Source organism: Electrona antarctica (assembly GCF_951216825.1).
Source record: "Electrona antarctica genome assembly, chromosome: 8".
NCBI classification, from domain to species: domain Eukaryota; kingdom Metazoa; phylum Chordata; class Actinopteri; order Myctophiformes; family Myctophidae; genus Electrona; species Electrona antarctica.
The window spans coordinates 25,695,219-25,711,262 of NC_136789.1; the positions used below are offsets into that span (position 1 = coordinate 25,695,219).

At 45.3% G+C, this 16,044-nt stretch overlaps 1 protein-coding gene across 1 annotated transcript in view; it reads left to right on the forward strand.

Annotated features, from left to right (window-relative positions):
* Positions 1-16,044, forward strand: part of LOC306928680 (cell adhesion molecule DSCAML1-like) — a gene marked incomplete at its 3' end in the record, with an annotated part of 90,780 nt that overhangs the window by 15,269 nt on the left and 59,467 nt on the right. Inside the window, 2 exon segments of the mRNA XM_079508950.1 lie at positions 2,205-2,525; positions 8,479-8,625. Of these exon segments, the coding sequence (XP_079365076.1) occupies positions 2,205-2,525; positions 8,479-8,625 (468 nt within the window).

The following is a 16,044-nucleotide window of genomic DNA, read 5'->3' on the forward strand; positions in this document are numbered from 1 at the left end:
GTGCAAGCAGAGCGCGCAAGTACTGCGATCGGCTGTGTGTGTGTGTGTGTGTGTGTGTGTGTGTGTGTGTGTGTGTGTGTGTGTGTGTGTGTGTGTGTGTGTGTGTGTGTGTGTGTGTGTGTGTGTGTGTGTGTGTGTGTGTACATTCATCTGTAATTGAGTAAAATGTTGGCTTCTATACATCTCTGCGTATACTGCACATTTAGAATCCCACAACTCTAAAAGGGAATAGAGACGTTTTTAAGTTTTAAAAGGCTCCACCTATATAACTATATTGGGTTTAGAAAAGGTACATACTGTATATGGGAAGAGTTTGTGTACAGAACAAACTCATTTACCAACTTGTTTGGATAAACTGCAGCGACAAGATGGCGGCCATAGATGGAACGTTAGGTCTGAAGCATGTTGACCTGGAGATGCAGGGAGGAACGGTAGATGTAATTGGACCTGGCACATTTGATATGACTTTACGTTGTCGTTGAGTGATATATTTTGCTCACATTGGTCACCATTCTTTGATTATCCACCAGTACTATTTGGCATGGACCAGCTTAGTGGCCTTGTGGTTAGAGTGTCCGCCCTGAGACTGGGAGGTCAGGGGTTCGATCCCCGGCCGGGTCACACCAAATACTCTAAAAATGGGACCCAGTGCCTCCTTGCTTGGCACTCAGCATCAAGGGTTGGATTGGGGGTAAGTCCCTGCGACATACTAGCGTCATGTCCAGGGGGTGTACGTGTACATCAAAGCTGCCACCCGCTACAGAAACAGGAGATAGGCTCCTGCCCTATGGGCCTCATGGCTCGGACGGAGCCTCATGACATCATGGCTCGACAAGGCTTACTTACTTCCTATTTGGCATAAGAATTTGGGTGCCTTCTTGACTATTGAATGTGACCAAAGTAAAAAAATGTCCACATCTATTTGGAGATCCTACAGCCTGCAAACTATTCTCCCTTCCTTTCTGTGGCTGTCTGTTTCTAATCTGAGTACCAGTAACACACGTGTGTGTGTGTGTGTGTGTGTGTGTGTGTGTGTGTGTGTGTGTGTGTGTGTGTGTGTGTGTGTGTGTGTTAAATATGTAAGGAGATTAAACAGAATTAAATCTCTGCGTCTGGCATACAAATTCCAATCACATAACCTATCAGTGTGTTGTCTCTCAAACTCTGCCTCTCTCTCTCTCTGTGTGTGTATCCGTGCATGCTCACATGCACTACAGGCACTGCACAGAGGTAGGAGGCTCCTCCCCCATCCACCTAAACCATCAAAGGCTTTAGACCAAATCCCTGGCTTTCTGCATCACATGACTGATGTTTGCAGCTGGACATTTGACATACATTTGTTATTATTATTTTTGCTACATGCAGTTGAAGGACATTCCTGTTCCGCCCCATTCGGTTGTCCAGCAAAGTATATCAGTTGAATAATGTGCATTACGTCTGAATTTGACCATGTTTGAGTGGCATTCTACTACAAGTTATAACTAGTCCATTGGTGTGGTTCTCAAAGTGCGGCCCATGGGGGTTCCTTGGGGGTTCCAAATGGACCTTTGCAGGTCTGTAACTCTGAGAGTGTGCTGTGGCTTGAACTCGTCCATACTTTGATCACTCGTGCACGTGCAGTTTATGTGTCACATGCTATATTTCCCACTCACCTGCACTTGGCCTTACGTGAGGTTCTGCAGTGTTGTCTCTCTTTCCCCTGGCAGTACACAGTGAGGGTGTGGGCTCTATACCAGGCTGTACTGATTGTGTTGTTGTCTCTCTTTCCCCTGGCAGTACACAGTGAGGGTGTGGGCTCTATACCAGGCTGTACTGATTGTGTTGTTGTCTCTCTTTCCCCTGGCAGTACACAGTGAGGGTGTGGGCTCTATACCAGGCTGTACTGATTGTGTTGTTGTCTCTCTTTCCCCTGGCAGTACACAGTGAGGATGTGGGCTCTACCTACCAGGCTGTACTGATTGTGTTGTTGTCTCTCTTTCCCCTGGCAGTACACAGTGAGGATGTGGGCTCTATACCAGGCTGTACTGATTGTGTTGTTGTCTCTCTTTCCCCTGGCAGTACACAGTGAGGATGTGGGCTCTACCTACCAGGCTGTACTGATTGTGTTGTTGTCTCTCTTTCCCCTGGCAGTACACAGTGAGGATGTGGGCTCTACCTACCAGGCTGTACTGATTGTGTTGTTGTCTCTCTTTCCCTTTCGGCAGTACACAGTGAGGATGTGGGCTCTACCAGGCTGTACTTTGTGAATGCTTCCCTGCAGAGGGTGACCTACTCCAGCTCCGTGGGGGTGTCCTTGCCCTGCCCAGCAGGGGGCACCCCCAGTTCCATCCTGCGCTGGTACCTGGCCACCGGCGACGACATCTACGACGTGCCCCACATCCGGCACGTGCACGCCAATGGCACCCTCCAGCTCTACTCGTTCTCCCCGTCCGCCTACAACAGCTACATCCACGACAACGACTACTTCTGCACCGCCGAGAACCAGGCCGGGAAGATCCGCAGCCCCAACATCCGCATCAAAGCTGGTGAGTTTGTTTAAGAGCGTGCAGGGCGGAGCCTGAGAGCGCCGCGGTAGAAGTTATGGCGAGGCAAGGCACAAACAACACGAGCATAGTGACAGTTCTGAGGGAGTGTGCATGGCGCTCGCTCCGTTCACCAAATGAATGGCCACACAGGTAGCGAGGGAATACAAGTATAAAGTATTTAAAAAAAAGCATTAAGTAGAGCAAATGTGATTGACAGCTGCAATAAGCCAATCTAGCTCAGCCCACTACCCACACAGAGAATCACCTGCCCCAAAATAGCCCTGGTCTCTCTGACCTGAACACAGATTGACCTAGAACACAGTCTACGGAGAGAACATCTGCAATGCATATAGTACCCAGGGCATTGCCTGCCCCCTCCCAGGGACCTGCACACATAGACATCAAAAGGGGGCTTCAGCCCCTGCCCTTTTACCCGTCTGTAAAACAACTGCCCTTTCCACACCACGGATGCAGCATGTACTATAATACGGTGAAAGAAATGCAAATGTCACTCCTTTCCATGCCATTATACCGAAAGGCCAGCATTCAGGAGAATTGCTTTATTTCCCGAAGTCTCCTGAACTTGAACACAGTGTTTTGCGTTGAACAAATTTGTATAGAAATCCATGTCGTATACACCGCATCTCCACTAGCTAAAGAGTGCTGGGTTGTGCCCCGAACATACCGTAGCTGATCTACAAGCTCTCAACGCGACGTGTCTCCCATCCCTGCCGGACTGGCGTACTGTAGCAATAAAACACTAGGTAGCGTACTTCATCGTGTAACCACCATGCATGTCATTATCCAACATCTGAGATTGACAGCATCCTACATTTCTCCCTTCCATCCCCATCTTGAGTTATATCATCGCGTTATATAAGAACAACTGCAATAATACTTGGGGTATAATAACCAAAAACAAAGTTGCAATACAGCAGCTTCCCTAACAGGCCTACTATTTGACAGAACAAAAACAAGGGAAAGAACAATGCATGTCTCACTTCCTACTTTGATAACATTTTGTACTACTTGTGTTTAATCCATTGATATGTAAACACACACGCACGCACGCACGCACGCACGCACGCACGCACGCACGCACGCACACACACACACACACACACACACACACACACACACACACACACACACACACACACACACACACACACACACACACACACACACACAGCATACATTATATTGTATACTATACAATCAACAATGTTATTATGTAAGGAATTACTTTATAGATTCATCCTTAAGGTCACAGTAGTCTATGTATAGTCAGTAACCGATATACCGGTATATAATTTATTTCACTTTTAGTGTAATGTGCCTGAATTGCGTCCACTGCCATCTTGTTCTGTATTCCATTCTGTCCTCTCTCACTTCCTTCTCCTGCTCGCTCCCTCATTCTTCACACTGTCCTCTCTCACTTCCTTCTCCTGCTCGCTCCCTCATTCTTCACACTGTCCTCTCTCACTTCCTTCTCCTGCTCGCTCCCTCATTCTTCTCACTGTCCTCTCTCACTTCCTTCTCCTGCTCTGCTCCCTCATTCTTCTCACTGTCCTCTCTCACTGTCCTCTCTCACTTCCTTCTCCTGCCTGCTCCCTCATTTTTCACACTGTCCTCTCTCACTTCCTTCTCCTGCTCGCTCCCTCATTCTTCACACTGTCCTCTCTCACTGTCCTCTCTCACTTCCTTCTCCTGCTCGCTCCCTCATTCTTCACACTGTCCTCTCTCACTGTCCTCTCTCACTTCCTTCTCCTGCTCGCTCCCTCATTCTTCACACTGTCCTCTTCTCTTGTGCTTGGCTAAAAATAGCCACAGCACACTTCTTTAATTATCTCTCATTAACAAGCCTAATTGGTGCATTCCATTGATTAGAGCATGTGCGGCGCTTTCACTGAGCCGTACCTCATCTGAAGAAAAGAGTGTGTTGAAGGTCTCATACCTCAAGGTTGTATCCAGTGATACAGAGACGTAAAGAATGTGTAAACGGCAGATGTATGATTGCCAAGTGTAGATTTATATCAATCTTTTGTCAGCACAATGATGCATCTATAGGTGACAGTTTGAATGGCACCAGCTCTCTCGTCCTGCCCACTTTCTCCCCATTCGCCCCCCACCCATCATTCACATCAGGCCAGCCGAAACCCTCCCCCTTCCCTCCTCCTGCTGTCAACATCTGTTTTCATATTCTGCCTCCCAACACCGACCTGATCTAATACTCATATTCATTCTAATACTAATACGAGCGTCAAGTTGCGGATTTGAGCCATGAGGGCCCTGAGCTGCTGCATGCCAGCCGGTTGCTGCCGTTCATTCCCACATGACCCAAAAGCCTGCCTGCCCACAGGAGACAAAGGATTAGCGTGAAGCCAACATCGTGCCGTCAGTGGCCTCTAGTTGGGCCCAGCTGCGTCGCTGGTTCCACAGGTTGGGTCAGACGGTTATGCCGCAGCAGTGGTTCTCAAACATTTTCATGTCAAGGACCTCCAGATTGATGTACTTGGCTGCGGAACCCCCGCAGCCAAGTACACTCCATATACAACAGGAGATTTGTTATACAAATACATTATTCAATATTCTTTCACACTTTTTCAAGATTAGTCACAATTTTTCAAATGTACAAGCTCACAAACTCGAACTGTTTTTGATGCTATATTCTCGAATTTTATTGGGGACGCCCTGGAATCTCCTCAAGGACCCCTGGGGGTCCCCGGCCAGGCCCAACATAATATCATATCACTGCTTTCCTCACTCAGTGTGTATTTTGTCCAAGATATTATGTAAGTAAAATCTGCCTTTTAATGCATGGTGGTTTTTACTGTAACATATCAAATACTGTAGCAAAAACAAAAAAGGTGATCGAGGAGCTTGCAACACTCGACACGTTGTGAACTTGTAGATTTGCAGTTTTTGCAGTTCTATTTTCATGGAATGTTATTCTGTTTTTTGACGAATGTTCGCGTATTATGACATGGCCCAGGATAGGGTTAATGTGGTGAATCTGACCAGTTATGAATATACATTATGTTTCCATATATTCAGAGTCCAGGATGTGTTTTTATTTTTTTTCCTACAGCAGGAAGACAAGAACATGCAGTGCGCATGTTCTTGTCATGGCTGTTACCAGGGAAAGGGTTCCAAAGCCGTCTCTTAGCAACCTTGGGATATGTCCTAGCTTCATGTGTTTTCACTAATGAGTCCCAGCTCATTCAAAACAGCGTCAAATATTGCATGAGCATGCATGAACCAGCACCCTGTTGTTTTATTTCTGCATGAGCTCTGTTGTGCCTGTTTAACAGAATGTTACGTTCTTATCAAGTGGTGCGCGAAACAATGGGTTGATGTGTATAATGCTGATGTCATTCTAGCATATAACTTCACTTTTGTATCCTGCGTAGTAATTGGCTTGCATATAACGCATTCTGGGCGGGAACCCCTTTTGGTGTTTTAAGCATTATGTTGTGCTTTAGCTATTGAAAAATAGCAGATCCACAAGCTCATAGCGCGGCACCGATTGCCACGCTACAAGCTTGTAGATCTGCTGTTTTAGAAAAATTGTGAAAATGTGGCGTACATCTTTGAATATATATTCTTTCAGAGCGAATGTTTTTAAGTCAAATCTTTGCTTCTGGGGGGGGGGGTCCCTGGAACAACATATTTTCAGATGGGGGTCAGTGGCCAATTTCATATACAGTAATTTCTGAGGTCCTTGACATTAAATAGTTTGAGAACCACTGAAAACGGTCAGTATTTAGAAGACATTTTGTAGAATCGTCCTCAGGTCTAAATTGGATAATGTGAGGCTGAAATCATAAAATAATAAATTGCACATCCGTGTTGACTGCCACCATTGTGGGAGGGAGGACTCAATGATGCTTATTGCTATGTGGAAAACGTATAACCAACTCGGGCTTCATATCCAACAAACGCATCATGTATGCCCCCATGGATTAATTGCCGCCTCTTCCATGTTTGACTCGGAGAGTTGCTATACCCTTATTTCTAAGGCATTAGGGGCTCCATTTTCGTCACCGCTAAACCCCTTATCCCTAAACTTCTTTGCCTTTTTTACTATATTGAAAAACATTTTTGAATAGTTCAACTAGCCAATCTACATTGACTTGTTGTGAGCTTGTAGACTGGCCATTTTAACTATTCAAAAATGTTTTGCAAAATAGTAAAAAAAAGGCAAAGAAGTTTAGGGATAAGGGGTTTAGCGGTGACGAAAATGGAGCCCTAGATTTGTAGGTTTCATGCAATGTAACAGACATTTGAGGTTGGCTCAATGACATTTTTTGTGCTCCATAGGATATAATTAACTTTCTAATGTGTTGAGTGACGTAACAACAGATTTTTATACAGTATATGAACTCAAAAACTGCATTTTGTCAAGACATGGCAGACAACTACTAAATGATTGAAAGCAACGAAACGAAAGCAATTATTTTGCCAAATGTCCATACATTTTTTAGATGCTATAGGGTGGTTACAGCCAGTGGTGGAAGTACCATATTTACTCAAGTACTGTACTTAAGTACAATTTTGAGGTAATTTACTTTATTTGAGTATTTTCTTTTTGTCTGTCTGTCTGTCTGTCTGTCTGTCTGTCTGTCTGACCAATTTACAACAACCAATTTACAAGCTCACAAGGCATCGCAACACGTTGTGAGCTTGTAGATCGGCTATTTTCAAAAACGTTTTCGATACATTTTGAACATAAACTGTATATTTCGCTGCCAATACTTTTGTACTTTTACTCAAGTCGAATTTTGAGTATAGGTCCAGAGTTGTGGTATTGCTACTTCTACTTAAAGGACGACCATTTTGAACCTGGTCCTCGCTAATGCTCATTATTATATGATACCATTTTTGTCTACTCTGTCTGTGTCTCAGAGGAGGGCTGGCTGTGGATAGATCAGAAACCTGCCCACACAGTGACATCATCGACGGGGATTCCAAGCTAATAGAAACGGAAAGTTAGCATGCTATAACAGAAGCCATTGTTCTAACATTAATGATAAACCAAATTAAAATGAATCTGGTTTGAAATGACCAAACCTGCCTACTGATTATGTCACTGGTAGGCAGGTTTCCTAAACTGACCACAGCCCTCCTCTGAGAGACAGAGTGAGAAGACAAAAATAACACCATATTATACAGAGCATTAGTCAGGAGTCAGGACCAATTATATAATAAAAAAAACATTGTCCTTTAAGTAAAAAAATAAATGTACTTCTTCCAACACTGGTTACAGCATTGTCCATATGTTTGTATAGTTTTCAGGGAGCCCTACAGTGGTTCCCAAAGTGGGGTCCGGGGACCCCCAGGGGTCCTTGAGGGAGTTCCAGGGGGTCCCCCAGCTAAATGATAATTAGGAACCAAATTGACCCTTATGGGTTTGTAACTCAGAGAGTGTACAAATGGGTCCATTTGGTTCCATTTGTACACTCTCAGAGTTAAATTAACTTTGATTTTACAATATAAATTGGGTCCCAGAGATAGAAATGCCATTAAATTTAGGTCTGTCCGTAGCGTAACGCATGTCAAACTCGAGGTCCTTGAAATGAAAATGGTTGAAAATCACTGCTCTTATGCATGAGGGTCCTTGGCATATCTTTTCAAATGGGGGTCCGCATGCTAATTAGTGTCAATATGGGGGTCCTTGACATGAAAAAGTTTGGGAACCTCTGCCCTATACACAGTATTACAGCATTGTCCATGTGTTGGTGCAGTTTTCAGGGAACCCTACACAGTGTTACAGCGTTGTCCATATGTTGGTGCAGTTTTCAGGGAACCCTACACAGTGTTACAGCGTTGTCCATGTGTTTGTACAGTTTTCAGGGAACCCTACACAGTGTTACAGCATTGTCCATATGTTGGTGCAGTTTTCAGGGAACCATACACACAGTATTACAGCATTGTCCATGTGTTTGTACAGTTTTCAGGGAACCCTACACAGTGCGCGTGGCAGACCAGCGCTCTATGAGGGGCAACGTAGCTGTGTTCAAGTGCCTCATTCCCACTGCTGTGCAGGAGTACGTCAGTGTGGTGTCCTGGGAGAGAGACACCGTGTCCATCGTCCCAGGTAGGACGCTGTGTGCTTGCGTGTGTGTGTGTGTGTGTGTGTGTGTGTGTGTGTGTGTGTGTGTGTGTGTGTGTGTGTGTGTGTGTGTGTGTGTGCGTGTGCGTGTGCGTGTGCGTGCGCTGGTGTGCACGCGTGCGTGCGTGTGTGTGTGTACAGTATTACTATACTTGCAAGGGCCAACGTTCCCACTAGTATAGTATCATTTGAGAAATGGGCTACTTGTAGATCGGCTATTTTGGGTGTCTGATACCAGCACGCAATTAAACTCAGGCTTTAGGGTTATATGCGGTTTAAAATGGCAAAGGAAATGGTATAAAAATGACTTTGATGTCCTCACGTTTATATATTAATACGAGCATGGATGCAAGCGTGCGCGAGTGGCGTGCGTGGAGGTCTGATGATGTGCAACAATGCTCCACGTCTGACCTAACTATTACCTCTTGTTGTCTGTCTGCTCGCTGTTATGGATCGCTGACCTCCTTTCCTCCTCTTCCTCCGCTCCCTCCGTCCTCTTCCTCCACCCCTCCTCCCTAGCTCTTTCTCTGACTTCACCCATGTAGAAAATGTCTTGTTCTGTCCGTCCGTCCGTCCGTCAGTCAATCCTCCAGAAATGCTGCCTTTGTTCTCTTCAATGTTCTTGTCACGAGAGCTTGGCTATTTTAGCTTGTATTTTCTTTTTTAAGAACAAAGTGCATTTTCTTATTTCCCCCCCCGGATCAAGCTGTTGCACGGCGGCGTCTAGGCCAGCCGTGTTAAGCACACTTCTTCTTCCTCATCATCAGACCTCTTCATCACCTCCGTTCCTGTCGTCTTCTGTCCACCCTCCTTGTCCCACCGCGCTGTCCTTGAAGAATACTGCCACAATTAGAGACACTGGGTGTCAATAGGACCGTGCCCCCGCATTCGTCTTCATTAACCTCATTTGTGTGTGTGTGTGTGTGTGTGTGTGTGTGTGTGTGTGTGTGTGTGTGTGTGCGCGCGTGTGCGTGTGCGTGCGTGTGTGCGTGTGCGTTTGTAAGAGTGCATGTGTGTGCAGTGTGCGGGCATGTGTGTGTGTCTGTATTTGTGAGTGCACGTGTGTCTCTTATGTTTATTGACATACATTATATTTGGGTTTCATTGCGTGATGATGATGATATGCCGTTCTTGTATTTTATGCACTGCACTTCTTCATTTTTGTTTTGTATCGTTTGCTCACAATAACAAGCTAGGAGAGAGAGAGAGAGAGAGAGAGAATATAGAGACCCAAAGAAAGAGAAGCAAGGAGGGTAGTAGGGCAAGAACGGCCTCAGGTCCTGGCAGATGGCTCTCTATATACAGTATGCATATATAAATATATAAACACAGTATAAATATATAAATATACAGTATATATATATATGTATATACACATAACCAATACACACACATATATTTATTCATATTATAAATATATATAATAATAAATACATATATTTTATTTTATTTATTCGTGATTTTGTTTTATTTAATTTAATTTAACATACCTTTTTGGGGGGATGGTGGGGGGGGGCTAGTTTGTACAATGTGCATTTGAATGTAAGGATGGAGGTCTTTGACTTACAGTATAGCTCAACGTAGTGTGTAAAATGTTAAAGTGAATTACAGGACTAAAACCTGATCTTTTCTGAGAATGTTTGTGTTTGTGGTCCAGTATTGTAGCCTTAATTTTCCATTTTGTTTCACTTCATTAGTTAGACTGAATGAAAGCCCTTCCCACGGCAGCAGTTTCTGGGATGGGCGTTGGCAAAGCGGCAGTCTTTGGTGATTGGTTCACACGAACCAATCAAAATAGTATCAAAGCAGATGACGTCGTTGTCAATGTGGCTAACCCGGTTGCTGCTAAGTGCTAACCAAACAAATGCGGTCAACGAGCGCTACTAGCATGTAAACAAACACGGTAAAGTATGTTGGATGATGATGTTTCTAAAAACCTGTCGTTTCTGTAAAGAAACTATAGGCCGTTTTAATAGCCCGATTGATATGGTCGCAAGTTACCTCAGTGGGGGCAGCCATGTTTGTTCTTTGACATCGAGTTGAAACGGCGCTGATTGGCCATAGCCGTGGTATCAGATTTTCAACTGAGGCTGCAGACCTGAATCACCATGGAGCCATGGTGATTCAGGTCACCATACAGGTCACCATACAGACCTGAATCACCATGGAGCCATGGTGATTCAGGTCACCATACAGGTCACCATACAGACCTGAATCACCATGGAGCCGTGGTGATTCAGGTCACCATACAGGACACCATACAGACCGGAATCACCATGGAGCCATGGTGATTCAGGTCACCATACAGGTCACCATACAGACCGGAATCACCATGGAGCCATGGTGATTCAGGTCACCATACAGGTCACCATTGACCATACTGACCTGAATCACCATGGAGCCATGGTGATTCAGGTCACCATACAGGTCACCATTGACCATACTGACCTGAATCACCATGGAGCCATGGTGATTCAGGTCACCATACAGGACACTATACAGACCTGAATCACCATGGAGCCATGGTGATCAGGTCACCATACAGGACACCATACAGACCTGAATCACCATGGAGCCATGGTGATTCAGGTCACCATACAGGACACTATACAGACCTGAATCACCATGGAGCCATGGTGATTCAGGTCACCATACAGGTCACCATACAGACCTGAATCGCCCAGAACATGTTTTTTAATGGGTGTGGCTATAGTGATTCAGGGGTGGAGCCAGGCATTGTCATTTCCTCAACCCTTAAACTCATCACGGTTGAGGCTTAAATCAGGCTTTAGCACTGCCACAAGAGTAAAAAGATGGCTATCCTCACACCCTTGGCATGCTCTTCTGTTGATAGGACTGTGTTGAACGTGCACAGATCCATGGAGCTCTAGTTTGTGATGGTCATTCCTTTCATGTTGGTTTATTGTTTTGTGTCGTCGTTGACTGTGTGTACCATGGACTGGCTGCTGTGTGTAATTAGGGGTATATAGGTCAGTTGATGAGCAGTGAGTGTGAGGATCAGATGTTGAATATGATGAGCTGCTCACTGAACTCAGCATTCCTCTCCACACAATAAACACAAACACAACGGCATACTGCAGCACCCCACTCAACACTGCACAGAGCCGTCCCAGCGTTCTTTTGACCGTCCTTGAACCTTGCTCACCCCCAAATCAACAAAGGAGACAATGACCTTTATCATAATAACAGCAAAGCAATACAGTAATCTATGTGCAATATGACAACTCTAGCAAATGTGCCGTGTGTGTGCCATACAAATCCATATTGTCATGGCGGGCGTGGGCAATCTGAACATCGCAATCTCTGGCACTTTCACATGAATGCACATTAAGAAGCATGTACTGTATGTTTGCGCGCACATGCATGCATGCATGCATACGCACGCACGCACGCACGCACGCACGCACGCACGCACGCACACACACACACACACACACACACACACACACACACACACAGTTATTACATAAGAAATCAGATGGGCTCTTATTCTGGATGTGTTGCTGCATGACAGTTCTGACCTGCTGTTATTGCACCCAATTATCTTTCATTCAGCCACAACTACACATGTACTGTATGTCTACTGCAGGATACTGTAACATCACTGTTAAAACACTCTCACCTCAACCTCTTTGTACACCACATTGCTGTTGCGGTCTCTCTTTATTCCATCTCCTCTGCTCTCCCTCTGTCTGTCTGTCTTCACTTTAGTTCAGCCGGGAACCAGAGAAATAGGGTAATAAGTAGGAGGTTTGGTTCAAGGGCCGGCCTGATGGATCTAATGAAGTTGGGGGAAAAAAGTAATATTGATTTTTGTCAGTTTAAGCGCCCTCGATGTGCCTGTAATTGGATGGCCATTGAAACATAATGGCAGCAGCATATATGTCACAGAGGGGAATTTCTTGTTGTTGTGTTTTTTGTGGCCGTGTCTAAAGAGGAAAAACTATAAAGGTCTGCTTAGTAGAGCGCTAATCTCTACCAGCCGATATGCCCTATTAATTATAGCCTTTGTATGCATGCAGTGAAATATATGCATGGAGTGAAATATCTGCATACAGCCATGAAAGTAATGTGGCGTGTGATTACCAGTTGTACTGTACATCATCTCCCGCGCTGCATCCCTGTCTTGCTCATACACATGTATTGTCCATCTTCCTCCATCATTCTCTGAGATCATTCAAATTTCTCTGCAATCTGCAAAAAAAGTACTGTTGCAATTTGAATATGTAAGTGTTGAGTTTTCGCTATATGCCATCCACATTTGCTGTGTGGGTCTTCCACGAGAGGACAACGCAAGGCAGTGGGAAGTTTATGGACATAGCGATCTTTCTAATCTTCACCAGTACCGTAAGAACAAGACCAATTCACAGAAAGGTGGTTCGGGCATCTGGTTAGGATGCCTCTCGGGCATCTCCCTGGAGAGGTCCTTGAGACACGTCCCACTGGGAGGAGACCCCGGGGCAGACCAAGGCGCAGTTAGAGGAAACACATCGACTCACTGGCCTTGGAACGCCTCGGGATCCCCCAGGAGGAAGTCACTAATGTTGCTCTGGAGAGGGAAGTCTGGAACACTCTGGTGGAGCTGTTGCCCCCTGCGACCTGACTACGGATAAGCGGTTGAAGATGGATGGATGGATGGAATGTTGGTGATTCGCTGCAAAATATATTTTTTACATGGACAGATGATTTTGAAATTTGCCATTTCACTCTGCAGTCTTGACTTGGCAAATTGAATGCCTGCGATCGGCCAGTACCAGTTCATCCCATCAGCCAGAGGGACAGGAGCATTGTGATTGGCTGGTTTTACAGTAGTAATACAACAGTATAGTGTTGATCCCATTATTTGGACGAACAGGCAGCCAATTGGCAAGTCCCGGTCCATAGCCTCATGGGAAACGTACAGTAACCTATCCCATAGCCTGTGGAGTGACCATTGCATGGGCTGCGATTATTATGGTAATTCACACAAATGACATAGTTGTCATGCATATAGCCAAAACGACATCCTTGTCGTTTTGGCTATATGCATGTACAACAAGTGTGATGCTGATCAACCCAGTATGTGACATTAGCTGCGGATACACACGCTCATGCATGCACGCATGCATGCACGAACGCACGCACACAACAATGTCTTGGCTGAGATGAATAAAAACACACAGTGTTATCATAAAAGATGCTGCAGGAGGAAGATGGCCATGCTTGCTCCTGCCCAACTAGACCAGTTTCCATGTAACGTCTGCAGAAAACGTGTACAGTGTTTACGGTAGATGTTAATTGGAAACTCATATGGGGGTCCCTGACCCAAATCCATATTAACTTGGGGTCCTTGACATGAAGAAGTTTGAGAACCACTGCATTAGATATCATTAGGCGTGTTTCCTAATCAGTATTGGAGTCACACACTTGTGTGAAGGCAGAGCCGATGACATAACATGACACAGTCATGACCTCTGAACCCCAACAGGTTCTCATTTTGTCATAGACACACGCTCCCCATCTGGAGCGGGTGGCATCTATTGTAGTGTGTGTGTGTGTGTGTGTGTGTGTGTGTGTGTGTGTGTGTGCGCGTGTGTGTACGTGTGTGTGCGTGTGTGTACGCGCGCACGTGTGTGTGTGTGTGTGTGTGTGTGTGTGTGTGTGTGTGTGTGTGTCGTTGCCTGCCCCACTTTCCTGTCCAGCCAGGATAGCATGGGGTTTAAGAGGGGAGGGGGTACAGCCTGACCTATTTCCCTCTCCTTCCCTTCCCATGCCCACCCTGTAGCTACGCTGTGTGTGTGTGTGTGTGTGTGTGTGTGTGTGTGTGTGTGTGTGTGTGTGTGTGTGTGTGTGTGTGTGTGTGTGTGTGTGTGTGTGTGTGTGTGTGTGTGTGTGTGTGTGTGTGTGTGTGTGTGTGTGTGTGTGTGTGTGTCACTCTCCAGAGACGGCGGGGGGGCCTGTCCGTCTGAGCAGCCATCAGATGGAGGAAAAGGAGGGGAGAGAGAGAGAGAGAGAGAGGTGTAGAGAGGTGTAGAGATACGTGGGGTTTTGTATGTCATTAAGAAAACCACAGGGACACGCACAGTAAACCCTGAGAGTGTAAAAGACAGAACTAAATGGACCCTACAGTACGCTTGGAGTTAACCACCTAAGCCCTACTCAAACATTTTCTAAAATAGCACATCTCTACAGCCTCCTAATGTAACACATCACATGGTGACACGCTGTAAACTTGTAGATCTACAAAAAAAAGGATTCCATGTTAGAATTCTTAAACATTTTCAAAAATGTCCGCCTATAATATATGGGGAACGTCAGGGTGAAAGTGGTTAAACGATGTTGCTGTGCAGAGAAGAGATCGTAGCATCCAGACTGAGGCATGCAGACCCATGCATGCATGCAGGCTTCGTTCGCAGTATAGAAAGCTAATGAGTGGCTCCGATGCACAGACCCAGGGCCAGCAGATGGCTGCAGCCACATGGTGGCCCAGGGACCATGCCTGAGTCTGGGGTCTCTCTAGTCCCACCTGCCACAGCGTTTAGTTCACTTCCCTATATATACTACCCTTATACTTCCACTGTGATTTAACCCATTCAGGCCTGACGTCGAAATTTAAAAAAAATGTCTTCTAAATCATGACAATTTTCTGAAAGATTTGAGGCACATTTTAACGATATTTCAAAAATAGCAGACCTACAAGTTCATGAACTCATGTTCTATGAACTTGTAGATCTGCTATTTTTCAATAGCTAAAATATAACATAATAAAGGGGTTCCCGCCCAAAATGGGTTAAAACAACGACACCGTATAGCATAGAGGAATAGCACAATACAGTAAAACTGATTGAATATAAAACTAGAAGAATATGTTGTATAAGGTGCGATTTCATTGAGTGTTATATACTGTGGTGCACACACCGTATGCGCTACACCAGTGGTTCCCAAACCTCTTCATGTCAAGGACCCCCGAATTGACACTATATTATCCCGCGGACCGCCATTTGAAAAGATAGGCCAGGGACCCCCATAAGAGAAGATTTTTACGGCTCGAGCAGAGATTCTCAACCCGTTTAATTTCAAGGACCGCCCATAGTGTGACATGCATTAGGCTACGGACCCCCATTTAATGTAATTTCTATCTCTGGGACCTCCAATTTATAATTGTAAAATCAATGTTTAATTTAACTCTGAGAGTGTACAAATGGAACCAAATGGACCCGTTAGGTACAGTACACTCTGAGTTACAGACCCATAAGGGTCCCTTTTCTTCCTAACTAGCATTTATCTGGGGAGCCCCTGGAACTCCCTCAAGGACCCCTGGGGGTCCCCGGACCCCACTTTGAGGAACCACTGCATGCGCTACACATCACACAGACCAACACATGGGAGCTCTTTATCTCAGTC